Source organism: Entelurus aequoreus, linkage group LG25, assembly GCF_033978785.1.
Source record: "Entelurus aequoreus isolate RoL-2023_Sb linkage group LG25, RoL_Eaeq_v1.1, whole genome shotgun sequence".
Classification (NCBI taxonomy): domain Eukaryota; kingdom Metazoa; phylum Chordata; class Actinopteri; order Syngnathiformes; family Syngnathidae; genus Entelurus; species Entelurus aequoreus.
The window spans coordinates 21,170,959-21,191,187 of NC_084755.1; the positions used below are offsets into that span (position 1 = coordinate 21,170,959).

At 40.7% G+C, this 20,229-nt stretch overlaps 1 protein-coding gene across 2 annotated transcripts; it reads left to right on the plus strand.

Moving 5' to 3' along the window:
* Positions 1-1,429: 1,429 nt before the first annotated feature.
* actb2 (actin, beta 2) lies at positions 1,430-13,256 on the plus strand. Of its 2 annotated transcripts, none has more exons than XM_062036902.1 (6): positions 1,430-1,581; positions 10,966-11,095; positions 11,168-11,407; positions 11,707-12,145; positions 12,216-12,397; positions 12,475-13,256. In XM_062036902.1, exons 2-6 carry the CDS (start codon positions 10,973-10,975, stop codon positions 12,616-12,618), a joined length of 1,128 nt encoding a protein of 375 aa, XP_061892886.1. In that variant the 5' UTR covers positions 1,430-1,581; positions 10,966-10,972; the 3' UTR covers positions 12,619-13,256. The 2 variants fall into 2 exon arrangements, with proteins under 2 accessions (XP_061892886.1, XP_061892885.1); XM_062036901.1 differs by lacking the exon at positions 1,430-1,581 and adding an exon at positions 9,752-9,917.
* Positions 13,257-20,229: the final 6,973 nt, after the last annotated feature.

Here is a 20,229-nt window from a genome sequence, read left to right on the forward strand (position 1 = left end):
TTTTATGGATATCAGATTTAACACAAAGAAGGCCGTGGCCAGCTATGACAAGCTGGTCAACAAATGCACTTAACCCTACCAATCCAAATAAAAACAAAGCACAAGGGAAAATGATGGATGAAGGCGTGATAGTCTTGTGGCCTGTCAGCATTTGCCCAGTTGTCATCCAAAAGGAATGCCAAATTACTTTTGAGTGAAGATTAAAAAACACAACACAGCACACATATTGTCACATGCTGCAATACTGGTATATAAAATGTTACTTACATCTTCCTTGGCCTTGCTGTTAAAGGCTCTATGTTGACATTGCAGATGTGGCTATTTGCTATTCAAATGCTGTTTCCTTTGTAAGGCCAGCTCCAGCTTTCCTCAACTAAAACCATAACCATACCTATTAATTGTGATCATGTTACAGTTGACGGATCTCATACATTACGTCACACTCACATCAAGTCTCTAGACAACAACCTGACGTTACACAAGGTGTTAGAATGTTTTTTTTTTGTTTTTGCTTTCTTTTCATAGAAAATTTACTTTTTAACACAAGCAATTTCTATAACAAGCAACTCAAACAAATGTTTGATATACCCTCAGCATATTTTTTGGTTTGTTTTTTTGTAGGTTTTGGATTTTCATACATATTTTTCCTTTAAATGTATAAAGCTATCTTTCATTTAAAAAAAAACACGATATTATATGGCTGCACTTGGACTTTGTCCCACCATAAAAAAGCAATGTGTGTACTTTGCTAACTTCTATTTGCAGTAACAAATCAATAAAACAATGTAAAAAAAAAAAGTAATATGTGTAATTTTCGAACTACTATTTGCAGTAACAAACTAATTAAACTCTGATGAGAAAGGGTTGGACTGGGGGGATGGAGAAATAACTAAAACGATGCTTTCATTGTGGCCGTTCCCCACTTCCGCTTTGCCCAACTTCCTGCCTCCTGCGCCGTCCGCTGTCCCCTTTCCTTATATGGCAGGGACCAACAGCCAATCAGAACAGAGCTACTTGAGACACCGCCAGCCAATCATAGGTGGACATCTTGCCCATTCAAAGAGAAACAAAGTAGCCCAGCTTTTAAACAGTGATCAGATGATGAATTTGATGGGAATTCCCCACGTAGTTGGCACGCCAAATATTTAGAATATTTATAATGGAAGTGTTTGCTTTGTCGAGAGAGTTATTGCAATTTAAAAAACAAAACACACGCTTTTGTACATTCGGTGTATACAAGTTGACAAGCGTGGATATTACAATGTTATTTTCACAGGATCCGTGAACGCAACATAATCGTATTCAAATAAAAACACAAATAAAAGCACGGCAAAACAACACGCAAAATAAATAATAGTTTGACATTGTCGTTTCGTCGAAACGTAAGTTGGTGTCATAAGGGTATGAAAGAGATGAAAGATGCTCGTCTAACGTTACAAAGCCCTCTTTTATGTGTACGTCACATCGAAGGTATAAATTAATCGTGAGTTAACTTCAATTCAGTACTTTGACGACCATCGCCCTGCAACTCTCTCCTGTCGGGTTTCAGCGCTTTGAGCAAGCAAACAAGCAACTTACAAGGTAATATATATATATATATTTTTTAAAACAGTAAGAGTGAATGCATAACGATCAAAAAGCTATAAAAAAATATTTGACAGTAAGAGTGAATACATAACGATCAAAAAGCTATAAAAAATATTTGACCGTTAATGTATTTTTTTTACTGACGAATGGATAAATGTTATGTTGCTGGGCGTTTGTCAAAGACAAGAAGTTTTGAACTGTTATATTATGTTGGTTTTATGTAATATATTCGCATTGGATGTAAAGACAGTGTTAGGAGGAGAGGTCAAAGTGAAAGTGCCATTCACTTGTGTTGTTGGATGGATAAATGCTATGTTTTGGGCTTTTGTTAAAGATAAGAAGCTTCGAATTGTTATTTTATGCTTGTTTTTTGTAAGAAATGGACATTGGTGTAGGATAACTTACGTGTAAAGACAGCAAGGATGATAGGTCAAAGAGAATTTGTGTTGAGAGGTCAAAGTGAATGTGTCGTTAACATGTATCACACACACACAAGTTATGTTTTAGGCTTTTATTAAAGATACAATGTTATTTTATGGTGGTTTTGTAAGAAATGTACATTGGTGTAGGATAACTTTGATGTAAAGACAGCGTAAGGATGAGAGGTCACAAGTGAATTTGTGATTAGAGATCAAAGTGGATGTGTCTGTCATTCACTTGTGTTGGATAGATAAATGCTATGTTTTAGGCTTTTATTACAGATAAGAAGCTCTGAACTGTTATTTTATGGTGGTTTTGTAAGAAATGTTCTCTGGTGTAGGACAACTTTGATGTAAAGACAGTGTAAGGATGAGAGGCCAAAGTGAATTTGTGTGTCATATTCACATGTGTTGGATGGATGAATGCTATGTTTTAGGCTTTTATTAAAGATAAGCTCTGAACTGTTATTTTATGGGGGTTTTGTAAGAAATGTACATTGGAGTAGGATAACTTTGATGTAAAGACAGCGTAAGGATGAGAGGTTAAAGTGAATTTGTGTTGAGAGGTCAAAGTGAATGTGTTGGATGGATAAATGCTATTTTAGGCTTTTGTTAAAAATAGGAAGCTGTGAACTGTTATTATTGTATGGTGGTTTTTTTTGTAAAAAATGTACATTGGTGTAGCATAACTTTGATGTAAAGACGTGTAAATGAATGTGTGTGTCATATTCACCTGTGTTGGATGGATAAATGCTATGTTTTAGGCTTTTGTTAACGGTAAGACGCTCTGGACTGTTATTTTATACATGGTTTTGTATAATAAATACATTTAATAAATGGGTTATACTTGTATAGCGCTTTTCTACCTTCAAGGTACTCAAAGCGCTTTGACAGTATTTCCACATTCACCCATTCACACACACATTCACACACTGATGGCGGGAGCTGCCATGCAAGGCGCTAACCAGCACCAATGGACACAATGGATGTGACTAGGATGGTAGAAGGTGGGGATTGAACCCCAGTAACCAGCAACCCTCCGATTACTGGCACGGCCACTCTACCAACTTCAGGATAACTTTGATGTAAAGACGGTGTTAGGATGAGAGGTCAAAGTGAATTTGTGATGAGGTCAAAGTGAATGTGTGTCATTCACTTGTGTTGGATGGATACATGCTATGTCTTAGGCTTTTGTTAAAAGTAGGAAGCTCTGAACTGTTTATGGTGGGGTTTTTTAAGAAATGTACATTGGTGTAGGATAACTGATGTAATGACAGTGTAAGGAAGGTCAAAGTGAATGTCTGTCATTCACTTTTGGTGTTGAATGGATCAATTCTATGTTTTAGGCTTTTGTTAAAAGATAAGAAACTTCAAATTGTTATTTTAGGCTTGTTTTTTGTATCAAATGTGCATTGGGGTAGGATAACTTTGGTGTAACGACAGCAAGGATGATAGGTAAAAGTGAATTTGTGTTGAAAGGTCAAAGTGAATGTGTGTCATTCACTTGTGTTGGATGGTTTAATGCTATGTTTTAGGCTTTTATTAAAGATAAGAAGCTCTGAACTGTTATTTTATGGTGGTTTTGTAAGAAATATACATTGGTGTAGGATAACTTTGATGTAAAGACAGTGTAAGGATGAGAGGTCAAAGTGAATGTGTGTCATTCACTTGTGATGTTAGATCAGTGGTTCTTAACCTAGTTGGAGATACCTTACCCCACCAGTTTCATATGCGCATTCACCGAACCCTTCTTTAGTGAAAAATAAAATGTTTTTTTTTCCAAATTCAAGACAAAAGTTATGTTTTTGGTAACACTTTAGTATGGGGAACATATTCTAAGTAACAAAGACTTGATTTAGAGTTTTTTGGACACTAAGGGAACATACCCTTTGAGACACTTGTGATTTAGGGCTATATAAATAAACATTGATTGATTGATTGATATTCTAAGTAACAAGACTTAATTTAGAGTTATTTGGTTAGGGTTAGAGGGTTAATAAGCAACTAATGGTGAATATGTTCCCCATACTAAAGTTTTACCATGTTTTTATACTGGTGCACAAAATGAACTGTGCATGAACATCACCTTGTTCAAAGAACAAAACCAACACAGTGCAGTAACTCACAACAAATTACACACCTGCAAATCAGTGAGACTTCTGCTGTTGCCGTATCCGTAATACACCGATAGGGAGAAGTTTTTATTTACACGATGAGTCGGGTGTATCTTGACCTCCGCCGAACCCCTGAGCCCGACTCACCGAACCCAGGTTAAGAACAACTGTGTTAGATGGATAAATGCAATGTTTTAGGCTTTTGTTAAAGATAAGCTCTGAACTGTTATTTTATGGTGGTTTTTTGTAAGAAATGTACATTGGTGTAGGATAACTTTGATGTAAAGATAGTGTAAGGATGAGAGGTCAAAGTGAATGTGCGTGTCATTCACTTGCGTTGGATCTTAGGATGTTAGGACAAATGCTCTCCATCCTAAGAATTTACATTTGGAAAAAATAGGAGTGCTCCCATCAGACACAGATGGCAGATAATAAGCTGCTGGTTATCCCACCATGCTTGGGAGTGTCAGGGAAGGTGTGTGTCTTCATCAAATAGAATAGCAATAATGGGTAAATTATATGGTCACTTGTACTTTGTATTCATTAAAAATAATTTGTGAGTTTTGGTTGCGTTAAAAATGCCTTTTCTTTTTACTTTTCGGGTCTGTACTGAAAGGAAGTGAATTGTTGCTGAGGAAAAGGACAAGGGTCTGTTGTCAGTTAATGTTTGAGGGAGGCATTAAAGACAAGGCCCTAAGCGCTGCATGTGTTTATTATTACATCAGTTTGGTCATTAAAGGGAGAGGGTTCCCTTGTCCAACTGACAAAAGTGGGTCATAGTTGTATTGTACACCTAGTTTTTTTCTTGCATACTAACTTGTCTCTTTGTCCCTTTAATGAGAACTGATGTCATGTTACTGGGACAGGCTACCTTGATGGCCTGAAGGAGGCGGGGGCTTGGAGGTAAAAGATCCATTTGGGCTTTTAATGGGAAGGTAATCCAATGGGAGCACATACAACTAGCCAGCTGGCACACACACACACACACGTGCACAGCTGGTGAACTGGCCTAGGAGTGAGCCCATCGCCGTGGTGACCCACAGATCAATGACGCTGCAGAGGAGCAATCTATTGGCTGTATGATAAAAGCACGAGTAAGGGAGGCAGGAAAGGGGGTGGGGGTGGTTGGCTCTAAATGGCGTTTCCTTGTGACCAGCCACAGATGGCAAACAATGGGTCAGTGGGTTACATTATAACATACTGCAGGATGCAGTGTACAATTATATTTAATTGTCATTGATGCAATAAGCTGTGACCACTAAGTAATATTACATTGCACATCTTGTTGGAGCAACAGGCCTTTTTTTATATAATGCAAATCCTGCTGTGTTTTGCTGTTTGGTATTGGGTTTATTAATGTAACCTGTAGTGTTACTAATACTTTCACTTTTGATGTATTAGGTATGATGATGCATAACATCTAAAATTAGACCGCTTGCAAAGTCAGATTTCATTTAAAGGCTCTTTGACTAGTGTTTTGTTTGTCCGTTAAAAAAATTACCGAACACACCTATCTCATAGAGGATCTTTGACAGGAGCTTTTTTGGACCATGTCTTTAAAAATAGTGTAGTGGTCCTGTCATTTAGTGCTGGAGCGTAGCTCAAGCTGCATTCGGGCGGAAGGTGGAGTACACCCTGGACAAGTCGCCACCTCATCGGAGGGCCAAAACAGATAGACAGACAACATTCACACACTTGGGCAAATTTTTAGTTGGCCAATCAACCGATCCCCAGGTGCATGTCTTTGGAGATGGGAGGAAGCCGGAGTACCCGGAGGGGAACCCATGCAGTCATTGGGAGAACATGCAAACTCCACACAGAAAAACCCAGAGCCCGGGGGATTGAACTGTTTGTACATCCTTTCAACAGTAGTGTGACTTTAAACAGTAGTGTGACCTGTCATATAAAAGGATCTTTGAACACAGATTTCACAGGAGGTTCTTCAAAACAGCATGTCCTGTCATGACCTTTGATTTTTAGAGTACCGTATTTTTCGGACTGAGTCAGTTTTTTTCGTAGTTTGGCCGGGGGTGCGACTTATACTCAGGAGCGACTTATGTGTGAAATTATTAACACATTACCGTAAAATATCAAATAATATTATTTAGCTCATTCACGTAAGAGACTAGACATATAAGATTTCATCGGATTTAGCGATTAGGAGTGACAGATTGTTTGGTAAAAGTATAACATGTTCTATATGTTAGTTATTTGAATGACTTACCATAATATGTTACGTTAACATACCAGGCATAGGAGTGACAGATTGTTTGGTAAAAGTATAACATGTTCTATATGTTATAGTTATTTGAATGACTTACCATAATATGTTACGTTAACATACCAGGCACGTTCTCAGTTGGTTATTTATGCGTCATATAACGTACACTTATTCAACCTGTTCACTATTCTTTATTTTAAATTGCCCTTCAAATGTCTATTCTTGGTGTTGGGTTTTATCAAATAAATTTCCCCAAAAAATGCGACTTATACTCCAGTGCGACTTATGTTTTTTCCCTTCTTTATTATGCATTTTCAGCCGGTGCGACTTATACTCCGGAGCTACTTATACTCCGAAAAATACGGTACAGGGACGGCGTGGCGAAGTTGGTAGAGTGGCTGTGCCAGCAATCGGAGTGTTGCTGGTTACTGGGGTTCAATTCCCACCTTCTACCTTCCTAGTCACGTCCCTTGTGTCCTTGGGCAAGATACTTCACCCTTTGCCTCTGATGGCTGCTGGTTAGCGCCTTGCATGGCAGCTCCCGCCATCAGTGTGTGAATGTGTGTGTAAATGGATAAATGTGGAAATACTGTCAAAGCGCTTTGAGTACCTTGAAGGTAGAAAAGCGCTATACAAGTACAACCCATTTATCATTTATTTATTACATTTTTAAATACTTTGAAACATTTTCATCCTATATAAAGGATAGTTGCAGAGTATTTGGAACATCTTTAAATAGTGTGTTCCTTTTATACAGAGGATTTTTGGCTTGCCTTTTTTGTTGTGATCTTTGACCATGATTTATTAGAAGGTCCTTAAACAGATCCTGTCATACAGAGCAGTGTTTTTCAACCACTGTGCCGCGGCACACAAGCGTACCGTGAGATATTGTTTGGTGTGCCGTGGGAGATTATGTAATTTCACCTAATTGGGTTAAAAATATTTTTTTCAAACCAGTAATTATAATCCGCAAATGTGCCGTTGAGTGTTTGCTGTCTAGAGCTCGACAGAGTAACCGTGTAATACTCTTCCATATCAGTAGGTGGCAGCAGGTAGCTAATTGCTTTGTAGATGTCGGGAATGACGATGATGGTTTGCAGGTAAAAGGGTATCTAACGCTTAAACCAAAAATAAACAAAAAGCGAGTGCCCCTAAGAAAAGGCATTGAAGCTTAGGGATGGCTATGCAAAACAAAGCTAAAACTGAGCTGGCTGGAAAGTAAACAAAAACAGAATGCTGGACGACAGCAAAGACTTACAGCGTGTGGAGCAGACGGCGTCCACAAAGTACATCCGTACATGGCAATCAACACCAAAATAGGAGCGCAAGACAAGAACTAAAACACACACAGGAAAACACCAAAAAACTCTAAATAAGTCACGGCGTGATACTTTTGAGAGAAGAGCTATATTGATGCATGGTTGGTTATGGTTTGAATTAATATCCAACAATTGTGAGAACGACTTTTTACTGTCAATATCGGCTGCTGATTTTCATTTTTTAGTTTTTCTGCTGGTGGTGTGCCTCTGCATTTTTTCAATGAAAAAAAAAAGGGCCTTGGCTCAAAAGGTTGAAAAACACTGATACTGACTCGTTTTTGAATACATTTCAAAACATATAGTGGCCCTGCTTTATAGAGGAACTTTGTGTTCCTCTATAGCAGTACGTCCTAAAGATAGTAGCCACTAGTACAAATGTGAATAGCGAGTGCAGAATTATTAGCTATCTAAAAACATAAACCCCAAAACACTTGCTTACTATCAATAATAGTTTAATTGAATTTAATACAAGAGAATATAATTGATTAGTGAACAGACTACTAAAAGGAACAGGAAGTTATGGATGAAGTAAGGCAGGGAGTGGCCATGCTGCAGAACACAAATGCTTCCTCGGCAGCCTGGCAGGTTGGTTAGCTCGGTACTTGATGACCTCACCGCCAGTGTGTCGCAACACTTGAGTTCACTGGTAAACATGGTGGATGTGTGTGCGTGCGATTACATATTGTTTGGCCGACACTGGTCAGCACAAAGCGGGGTTTTGCTCTCAGAATGCAAACACACATGCACTGTCATCAGAACGGGCTGCTGCTTATTATTGGCTGTCGCCCTTTGAATTGCCCACTCATATAAGCACGCGTGCTTTAGTGCTTGGTCACTCATTGGCTTTTATGATGCTGATAATTTGCACATTTGGGTGATCATTGTACACATCATTAGATTCAGAGTGTATTAGTAGTAAATTGTGTAATTTAAATTACATATTTTATTCAGAGCATTTGCATCCAGGTTTGTACACACACAGTTATGGCATGTGAGGAGAGTCTACTCAGGGCATGTATGCCCGCCAGTTTGGCTGGTTGAAATTCCCTGAAAGGTGTTAACAACATGCCACTTAAGCGGCCACATATAAATATCATGCATATCCGCTGACAGCTCGTTGTCATGGTGTCAATAACCACATCGCCCACTCACGTCCGTGGAAACCTTCAGGACGCTCCCTTTGTCTGGTTAAACATTTCCCAGCCAATCCTTGTTATACCATTATGGCGCCGACAATGGAGGAGGAATCACTAATATCCAAAAGGTAGCATTATTGCGTGAGGTGGGGGAACTTGTTTTGTGAGTTGAAGGCCTGTAAATGAATAAGTTGTCTCAGTGGACCTTTGCCCACCTCAAGCATGCTCCTTTTGAACCATAACAATGACAATTAGGACTCAGTGCAAATTTGCACAGTCTAGTTTTCTTTTGCTGTAGGCGTTTGTGTGGTTTTGTCACACTGGCTTTTATGAAAATATTTGTCGAGTCACATGAGGACATAAACGTGTGAAGCGAACCAGGACACAAAACTGGGCAGACATGGACAACTTGTTGCAATGCATTATAAGAGGAAGTGTCAAAAGGAGGAAGATGCAGCCAGTCTAACTTTAAATACCTGCATGCTACTTGTGTCTGACAATGGAGGCCTGCTTAAAAGTTGTTTAGACTAGCTAACTACTGGTGCAAAACATTTTCAGTTAACGTGCACGCTAAAAGGACTGCAGTCATGTGATCACTTTGATAGTAAAGGTATGAGTGTCATAGTAAAGGTATGAGTGTCATGTGTGGTGACTACATGCAGTGTCACATCAGCATCACATCACGTTGTTTCATCAGTGTTTACAATATGTCCCTTTTAGTAAAAAGGTAGTTCATTCTTTGTCAACGGAATGTGTAAACGATTATATGAAGGGATTATTCTCGCCATGTTGTCCACATGAAATCCATTCCCACTTGATTTTTGTTCATCTTTCTTTTTTTTTTTTGCAATGGTCGCCTCCCTCTCACTTCTCTCGCCCTCAGCATCGCGAGAGCTCCGAGCAGGCGGCGACGTGCTCGCTTTGCATGACGCCGGACCAATCAGAAGACGCCATTTCCAAAGTTTACCTTATATGGCTCGAGCCGGGCCACTAAGGCGGTATAAAAACCACGCGCCCTCCACGAGCTGATTCACTCTGAGCGTCGTCACACGCAGCTCGTGCGGGATATCATTTACCTGAAACCAGTTTCCCTTAAAGCGAAAAGCCCCCCCCACCTTAAGGTAAGGCTACATATTATGCATTTAATTAGCATTTGTAAAGGCCGCAAACGCTTGACGTGTCGTGGATTAGTGTTTGAATGTAATTTACTGGCGGCCACGATACTTTGTCTAAACAAAATGCTGTTTATAAGACTTGAAGTTATTATCCATTTTGACGCTATTTACAATGCACCTCCATTTTGGGGCTATTTAAAATGTACCTCCGTTTTGGGGCTATTTACGTTGCTTTTCTACGGTGGTTCTAACACAACTTGGCTGTAACCGGCTTATGGCAAATGCGACTTTGTGAGCGCTTAAAGTGGTATTTGACGTCGCGGCTTTAGTCTATGTGGCTTAGTGGTTCTTATTGAGCGGGGTGGTATATTCTGGAAAATATGGGGTGTCTGGACAAGTGGGTGCTCCCTTTGTGCTCTCTGCAGCGGGGTGTGACCTACTTTAGCTTGTTAGCATTAGCCACATCTTGCCGCCACCGCCCTGACAGTATCTCACTTTACAGTCCCTTATTGCTTAAAATGCGAATTTTTGACTTAACTGTGTTAAACTGCTTCGTTTAGCTACTGAACATGACTGCGTAAAATGCGTAGCTTGATGGATAGTGTCTCATAAGGCGTGGCTTTCAGGAAATGGCGTCGCTCATTGATGAACACATGACTCAAAGCCGGTTAAGATGGCGTCAGCTTATTAAAATGTGCTTCCTCGAATAATTATTGAATGACGTGGTATGAGTATGCTTTGAAAAAAATCGGGCCGTGTAGGCTGGAACAATGAACTAGAGGGAGTGGCACCGGTTGTCTTTCTGCTCTCAGTACTCTGCCGCCCTGGCTGAGCGCCATGACAGCCGGTAACCGTAAAGCTGCTCAAAACCCAACCATGCCCTTATATGGTAACAAGTGCACACAGCGCCACTTCCTTTTGTCTGGCCACAAGAATGTGTGCTCGCTCCCTCCCCCTAGCGGCGACTGGGGGACTTCCTCTTCCCCAAGCAGGAAGTGAAAGCTTGATTTATAGAAGTGAATGTTGGCTAAAGCTTTTTTAATTTGATTTTCAGTTCAGCCATGGAAGATGAAATCGCCGCACTGGTTGTTGACAACGGATCCGGAATGTGCAAAGCCGGATTCGCTGGAGACGACGCCCCACGTGCTGTCTTCCCCTCCATTGTCGGCCGCCCCAGACATCAGGTAATTTTTTTGATTTTACCATTTATTGGAAACTTTTTTTGGGACACTGGCACTAATAAGTGTCATTTCTAGGGCGTGATGGTCGGCATGGGTCAGAAGGACAGCTACGTTGGTGACGAGGCCCAGAGCAAGAGGGGTATCCTCACCCTGAAGTACCCCATTGAGCACGGTATTGTGACCAACTGGGACGACATGGAGAAGATCTGGCATCACACCTTCTACAACGAGCTGAGAGTTGCCCCCGAGGAGCACCCCGTCCTGCTCACAGAGGCCCCCCTGAACCCCAAAGCCAACAGGGAGAAGATGACCCAGGTATGCACACACAAACCAAGCGTGTTACAAATATTCTCCTTTTCCGTTCTTACCCTTCTACTTCCTCCCCCTCCAGGATCTCTCTATGAGATGATCTATCATCAACAGGTCTCTTGACTGTGTGCCTTTTTTCCTCTAAATTTTTTTTTTTTTAGCCAAGTCTGACATGCACAAGTGTGGAAGGAATGTTGAATTTCTGCACTTTGTTTTACTAACTGGAGTTAATGCATGCAGAAATGCAGTGGTCACTGAAAGTTAACTGGACATGCTGTTGATCTTAAATGTTCTCATTTCCGCAGATCATGTTCGAGACCTTCAACACACCCGCCATGTACGTTGCCATCCAGGCCGTGCTGTCCCTGTACGCCTCTGGTCGTACCACCGGTATCGTCATGGACTCCGGTGATGGCGTGACCCACACAGTGCCCATCTACGAGGGATACGCCCTGCCCCACGCCATCCTGCGTCTGGATCTGGCTGGCCGTGACCTCACAGACTACCTCATGAAGATCCTGACAGAGCGCGGCTACTCCTTCACCACCACGGCCGAGAGGGAAATTGTGCGTGACATCAAGGAGAAGTTGTGCTACGTCGCCCTGGACTTCGAGCAGGAGATGGGCACCGCCGCCTCTTCCTCCTCCTTGGAGAAGAGCTACGAGCTGCCCGACGGACAGGTCATCACCATCGGCAATGAGAGGTTCCGTTGCCCTGAGGCCCTCTTCCAGCCTTCCTTCCTGGGTAGGTTCTCTCCTCCACATCCTTGACTAATCTGCCGTACACACCCGCTAATGTTGGCTTGTTCTCTCAGGTATGGAATCCTGCGGTATCCATGAGACCACTTACAACAGCATCATGAAGTGCGACGTGGACATCCGTAAAGATCTGTACGCTAACACTGTGCTGTCTGGTGGCACCACCATGTACCCCGGCATCGCTGACAGGATGCAGAAGGAGATCACCGCCCTCGCCCCATCCACCATGAAGATCAAGGTGAGCACAAGCAACGATATTAAAGTCAAGATTTATACTTATGACAATGTGCTAATGATTATATATCATCCCCGCAGATCATTGCCCCACCTGAGCGTAAATACTCTGTCTGGATCGGAGGCTCCATCTTGGCCTCTCTGTCCACCTTCCAGCAGATGTGGATCAGCAAGCAGGAGTACGATGAGTCCGGCCCCTCCATCGTCCACCGTAAATGCTTCTAAACAGACTGTTCCTCCTCCCCTTTCCCCAACCAAAATGCCCAACATTTTCAGCTCTGTGCAAAACGACCACACATTCATACATACTCGAGCGCAGGGCCTATGACCAGATCATTGGCATGGCTTCGTTTAGTTTTTGGCGCTTGACTCAGGATTAAAAAGAAACAAATAAAACTGGAACGATGAAGACCGTAATGTTTTGGCAAGGTTTAATAAAGCAGCCCAGCGATCTGTACTTGCATCCTGGGACTTAAAAATGTACATGTTTTTTTTCTTTGAGTCATTCCAAATGTCTAACTGCATATGACACATGATTCCAAATGTTAACTGCATTGTTCAGACACGTATTTGCCTCTGTGAAGGCTGCCCAGTGGTTGGTGCATACTTAACATGGTGGTAGTATCGCTTGTATGTAAATTATGTCTGGGTTTTTTGTACTTTCAGCCTTAAAAAAATCTTGGTCCTTTATTTTTTTTTGTTATGCAAATCCCAGTTGTGACCTGTTCCACCGCCCCCTGTTGGCTGTTCCATCCATCCCCCAGGGTGGTGGGGTAAGGGGTCTAGAGGTGATGGGGTAATGTGGGGTGCCAGACAAAGTACACTGACTGTCCCAATAAAGTGCACATGTGTTCAGACCAGAACGTAATTGTTTGGAGTCTTATTTTAGGTACTGCAAGGTTCGCCATTTTTATTCAAGCTCAAATGTTTATAACAGAGTTTATGGCATTTGCTTTAAATCCCATTAGGAGCCATGTTTTGCTATAGTAGCTGTTGAATTAATGTGTATATATATACTGTACATATCCAATTATTGGCTGAAAATATACAGAGTTGAGACAGTTTTGATGTGCAATGTAACATCTAGTCTTAACTTTTTAATAACTCTTTATTTAGCCCAAAGTTTGGAAGAAAAAGCCTAATCTCCCCAACATGCAATTTAAAATCAGCCAACAAGGAATGCTGTTACACTTTTCAGCCAGGAGATGGCAGTAATCACTAACATTTATCCAGCACAAACTGATCATGCAAGTACAACTTAAAAGTAAAGCAGTCAGTCTCACTTTTATGAAGTGTTTCTGTATGCTGCAAACTTGATGTATGATCATCCCAGAGGACTGAGCAAACGTAAGGGCTTGCATTTATATAAGAGCATATGAATTTATGCATTTGCATATAAAATCTAAACGCATTTACGTAGAGGCGGTGTATTGGAAATGTATTTTATTCCTCTGCAACCTCTGTTTTGCTGAGACTTCGTCTCCTCTGATATCCTTTTACTGCCGTGCCAGCAAAACCCACTTGAAGCAGCGCTTGCCATGCATGTGTTACTGATGCGTCAGCACCTGCTCGGTGAAACAAATACATATGTATTATTTCTGCAGGAAATTATTCAAAAGAACACAATGGAGTCTGTCACGTGCTTATTGTGCCTCTACCTGCAGTTTTTAGTATTGCTACCAGATGGCGCCAAAGCACAACAGTACAAATGTCATGGGAGAATAAACACTATTATATAAAATTATTAGCTTTTTATATATACATAATCCTGAGACTACTCAGTTATTCCTGCAAAACTAATTTTATCGTTCAAGCAACCTTTTTTCAAAATATCAAGTCTGGTATTGCAAATGGTCATTCTAGGTAATGTTTCTACAACTCCTGCTCAATTGGAAAGACTATTAAATACATGTGTTTTTAGAAGACAGACACAAATGTACCTTATAGTAAGTGCCAGCATATTCCTTATTGGACCTATTAATGATTTACAAGTCTTGATTACTGCAATTGCCACGGCTATGGCATGTGTTGCCTGGCAACAGCAATAAAGGAGTAATGGAGGCAACGTTTTTGTGGATAATTACAGTAGGAATGAGGAAATACAACACTGGGGAATTTCAACAGTAATTAGATGAAACAAAACAAAAAAGATGGATGCTTTGAATGCATCAACCGCGCCATGTGGTTTGACCGCACATCCCCCGCACCATAATAGCCACAATGTGTACATTATGCTTAAATGCTATGCTATACGGCAGGGGTCGGCAACCCGCGGCTCTAGAGCCGCATGCGGCTCTTTAGCGCCGCCCTAGTGGCTCTCAGGAGCTTTTTAAAAATGTATGAAAAATGAAAAAAAGTTTTTGTTTTCATATGGTGTCCGTAGGAGGACAAACATGACACAAACCTCCCTAATTGTTATAAATCACACTGTTTATATTAAACATGCTTCACTGATTTGAGTATTTGGCGAGCGCCGTTTTGTCCTACTAATTTTGGCGGTCCTTGAACTCACCGTAGTTTGTTTACAAGTATAACTTTCTCCGACTTCCTAGGACGTGTTTTATGCCACTTTTTCTGTCTCATTCTGTCCACCAAACTTTTAACGTTGTGCATGAATGCACAAAGGTGAGTTTTGTTGATGTTATTGACTTGTGTGGAGTGCTAATCAGACATATTTGGTCACTGCATGACTGCAAGCTAATCGATGCTAACATGCTATTTAGGCTAGCTATATGTACATATTGCAGCATTATGCCTCATTTGTAGCTATATTTGAGCTCATTTAGTTTCCCTTAATTCAATTTATATCTCATGACACACTATCTGTATGTAATATGGCTTTTAATTTTTTGCCGCTCCAGACAGATTTGTTTTTGTATTTTTGGTCCAATATGGCTCTTTCAACATTTTGGGTTGCCGACCCCTGCTATACGGCAGGGGTCGGCAACCCGCGGCTCTAGAGCCGCATGCGGCTCTTTAGCGCCGCCCTAGTGGCTCTCTGGAGCTTTTTTAAAAATGTATGAAAAATGGAAAAAGATGAGGGGGAAAAAAAAGTTTTTGTTTTAATATGGTTTCTGTAGGAGGACAAACATGACGCAAACCTCCCTAATTGTTATAAATCACACTGTTTATATTAAACATGCTTCACTGATTCGAGTATTTGGCGAGCGCCGTTTTGTCCTACTCAATTTGGCGGTCCTTGAACTCACCGTAGTTTGTTTACAAGTATAACTTTCTCCGACTTTCTAGGACGTGTTTTATGCCACTTCTTTTTCTATCTCATTTTGTCCACCAAACTTTTAACGTTGTGCGTGAGTGCACAAAGGTGAGTTTTGTTGATGTTATTGACTTGTGTGGAGTGCTAATCAGACATATTTGGTCACTGAATGACTGCAAGCTAATCGATGCTAACATGCTATTTAGGCTAGCTATATGTGCATATTGCATCATTGTGCCTCATTTGTAGCTATATTTGAGCTCATTTAGTTTCCTTTAAGTCATCTTAATTCAATTTATATCTCATGACACACTATCTGTATGTAATATGGCTTTTAATTTGTTGCGGCTCCAGATAGATTTCTTTTTGTATTTTTGGTCCAATATGGCTCTTTCAACATTTTAGGTTGCCGACCCCTGATTTAAACAAACTGCGGTGAGTTCAAGGACCGCCAAAATCAGTCGGACCAAACGGCGCTCGCCAAATACTCGAATCAGTGAAGCATGTTTAATATAAACACTGTGATTTATAACAATTAGGGAGGTTTGTGTCATGTTTGTCCTCCTACAGAAACCATATTAAAACAAAAAATATATTTTTTCCCCTCATCTTTTTCCATTTTTCATACATTTTTGAAAAAGCTCCAGAGAGCCACTAGGGCGGCGCTAAAGAGCCGCATGCGGCTCTAGAGCCGCGGGTTGCCGACCCCTGCTATACGGGAACACACAGCATGACCACGCCCACCTCCAGTCAAACCCTGCAAGGCAACATGGGATGATTGACAGGTGTCTCCCCCCCATGGGACCTGCATATAGATATATAGTGGGGGGTTGGTGTGAGTCACTCATGTTTATTGCATGTTTCCCCTCCACACCCACCCCAAAAAAAAAAAAGAAGCTGCAATCAAATAAGCCTATTGGTCGGATGACTGCAATGCAGTACTGTACTTCTGTGATGCAGTATTACAACACTCTGAGCAGCATGACACGGGGAATTTGTCCTCTCAGGATGGGCGGGGCCACTGAGAAGATGTTATTCATCGCCGTGGAAAATAGGTGTGAATGTGTCTCTTCTGGCTTTATTATGAACTGAGACGCGTGTGTGCGTGCGTGGGTGTGTGTGTGTGTTTGCAAAGGACACATCTTCCTGCTGTAGTTATTTATTTATATGCCCTTTCCTCCCCTCCCCTCCCCTCCCCTCCCCTCCCCGGCTGAATCAATCAATGCTGTCTTCTGTGCTCGTGTCCCCCGTGGGTTCATGCGTCCTGCACACTCCCAATTGTTTATGCAATAAAGGAGCATTAAACAAGCAATATTATTGTGGGCATAAAAAAAAAAAGAAGACGTTTAGAACGTATACTTCATTTGATGATGTATGGGTTAAAAACAAAGAGTATCGAGAGGGGGCTGTACTGTAAAAGCTCGTGTTTTTGCATGAATGCGTGAATCCTTCAACCCCCCCCCCCCCCCCCCCCCCGCTCCTCTACCACCACCCGATATTTGACAAGAATATGAAACCTGCCTCCTTGCTCGCGGCGTGAAAGGAGACGCTAATCTCGCGCCCATTGTTGGAAATCCCCAGTTGGAAGTGAAGGAGAACAAAGGTGCCCTCCGAGCGGGACGTCGCGCTTATCAGATCCAAGCCTCGGCACTCTCTCCCCGGCTACGCGTGGAGGGGCTGAGCCGCTGTGAGGCTTGGAGATGGTCGGCTCCTTCTTCGTCATCTTCTACGGTTATCAGGGGTATGACGTCCCCCCCCCCCCCCCCTTTTTTTTTTTAGCCTCCTGCTCCAGCACGGGGTCGACACAATTGTCGAAAGTGTCGATGCATAGTGGTATCAATATTGGATCGATACTGTCCTCTTGTTTGTTTTCGCACGTTCGGTATTTTGGTGTTGTAGTTCATGTAAGACAGGGGTCGGCAACCTAAAATGTTGAAAGAGCCATATTGGACCAAAAATACAAAAACAAATCTATCTGGAGCCGCAACAAATTAAAAGCCATATTACATACAGATAGTGTGTCATGAGATATAAGGGTAATTTTTTTTATATGGTGCATTTTGCGTCCCCAGTATAAATCATGTCATATTTCCTCAAAATATTTACAATTGCTCATTCCATTAGTTTCTTTGTGTATGGTAAATTGTTGTCTATCATAAATACAGTGATATGGGCTTCAAACATTAGAATATATATTTTTTAAAGCTTTTGTTAAAGTTCTATTATGCGATTTTGCCATGTCCCTGGTGCTGTTTATTCAACTTTAATCTAGAAAATAACAAATAAAAACATATATTTTTAATTTTTTTTTGTTATGATATAATTATCATAGACAAGCTCTCTTTAGTCATATGGTGTATATTATCAAAATCGTAAAAAGAATTACAAAAAAATAAGGTTCTATGTCTGTCCCTGTGGTCGCTGTCCACTCTGTTAAGTTGCGTTACTGTCCCTTTAAGAAAACAACCACATTTGTCAGTGACATCATTCTCATCAGGTAACATCACACCAGTGGCGGGAAACTCAACTCTGGTAAGCTGTGTGGTTTTTTAGCTCTCTTACTATCTGATGTTGATGTTTTTATGAAGTGAATTTAATGTGGTTGAACATAACGTGTCCACTCTGTTAGGCCTAAATAATAAGGAGATCAATCAAATTGAAATTTTTCAAAACATGTTTGTGTGAAATTATAGATTTCTTATCAATTATTCAAGTCCATGCTAGCTGTTATGTTAACACAGGCAGGCTGAAGGCTAACTTTAGCTCAAAATGTCCACCGTGTTAGTGTCCACCGTGTTAGCCTCATTCAACTAACACGGTGGACATCAACCTAACAGAGTGGACATGTATATAGTAATGTTGACTTATCACAATGTATGTAGTGCTATTATGCATTCAACAGCAGTTTCTTTCATAATTCTTGGTTAATCATCACTGCTGTTGCAAAATATCATATACAGCAAATACATTGGTGTTAAAAGTACAGTGTTAATGCTTTTCAGTGTGAAGTGTTAAATATACTATGATTTAGGTGCCTGAGTTCGACCAATATGTTTTTCAGCAAGTTACATATGTCATGTATACAATAGAACATAAAAATATTGGTAAATCAACTATTTATTTTTTACAAGTTATGAAGTCCAAATGGCACCCTATAAAAAAAACGACCCATAAATTGAATTAAGATGACTTAAAGGAAACTAAATGAGCTCAAATATAGCTACAAATGAGGCACAATGATGCAATATGCACATATAGCTAGCCTAAATAGCATGTTAGCATCGATTAGCTTGCAGTCATTCAGTGACCAAATATGTCTGATTGGCACTCCACACAAGTCAATAACATCAACAAAACTCACCTTTGTGCACTCACGCACAACGTTAAAAGTTTGGTGGACAAAATGAGACAGAAAAAGAAGTGGCATAAAACACGTCCTAGAAAGTCGGAGAAAGTTAGACTTGTAAACAAACTACGGTGAGTTCAAGGACCGCCAAATTGAGTAGGACAAAACGGCGCTCGCCAAATACTCGAATCAGTGAAGCATGTTTAATATAAACACTGTGATTTATAACAATTAGGGAGGTTTGCGTCATGTTTGTCCTCCTACAGAAACCATATTAAAACAAAAACTTTTTTTTCCCCCTCATCTTTTTCCATTTTTCATACATTTTTAAAAAAGCTCCAGAGAGCCACTAGGGCGGCGCTAAAGAGCCGCATGCGGCTCTAGAGCCGCGGGTTGCCGACCCCTGATGTAAGATAATACATTATCAACACAAAGCAAATGTCGACATCGGGGTCGTATCAATATTGGATCGATACTGCCCTCTTGTTTATTTCAACAGTTTGCATTTTTCTGTTGCACTTCCATCCATCCATCCATTTCCTACCGCTTGTCCCTTTTTGGGGTCGCGGGGGGTCGCTGGAGCCTATCTCAGCTACATTCGGGCGGAAGGCGGCGTACACCCTGTACAAGTCGCCACCTCATCACAGTCTGTTGCACTTATTGCGATATAATACATTATCGACATCATGCACATGTTGATAGTGTCGATACCGAGATGGTATCAATATTGGATAGATACTGTCCTTTATTTTTCACAACGTTTTGTATTTTTGCAGTTATTGTAATATAATAAATTATTGGGATAACACAAATGTTGATCGTGTCAATACCGATGTGGTATCAATATTGGAGCCATACTAGAGATGTCCGATAATATCGGCCTGCCAATATTATCGGCCGATAAATGCTTTAAAATGTAATATCGGAAATTATCGGTATCAGGGTTTTTTATTATCGGTATCGTTTTTTTTTGTTTTTTTTATTTTTATTAAATCAACATAAAAAACACAAGATACACTTACAATTAGTGCACCAACCCCAAAAAAAACTCCCTCCCCCATTTACACTAATTTACACTCATTCACACAAAAGGGTTGTTTCTTTCTGTTTTTAATATTCTGGTTCCTACATTATATATCAATATAGATCAAAACAGTCTACAAGGGATACAGTCCGTAAGCACACATGATTGTGCGTGCTGCTGGTCCACTAATAGTACTAACCTTTTACAGTTAATTTTACTCATTTTCATTAATCACTAGTTTCTATGTAA

What these genes read in the sequence shown, in the direction of transcription:
- actb2 (XM_062036902.1), top strand. Translation starts at nt 10,973, where the DNA reads ATGGAAGATGAAATCGCCGCACTGGTTGTTGACAACGGATCCGGAATG. An exon ending in ACAGGGAGAAGATGACCCAG is followed by an intron (nt 11,408 to 11,706) that starts GTATGCACACAC and finishes TCATTTCCGCAG; the next exon opens with ATCATGTTCGAGACCTTCAA. An exon ending in CATCCACCATGAAGATCAAG is followed by an intron (nt 12,398 to 12,474) that starts GTGAGCACAAGC and finishes TCATCCCCGCAG; the next exon opens with ATCATTGCCCCACCTGAGCG.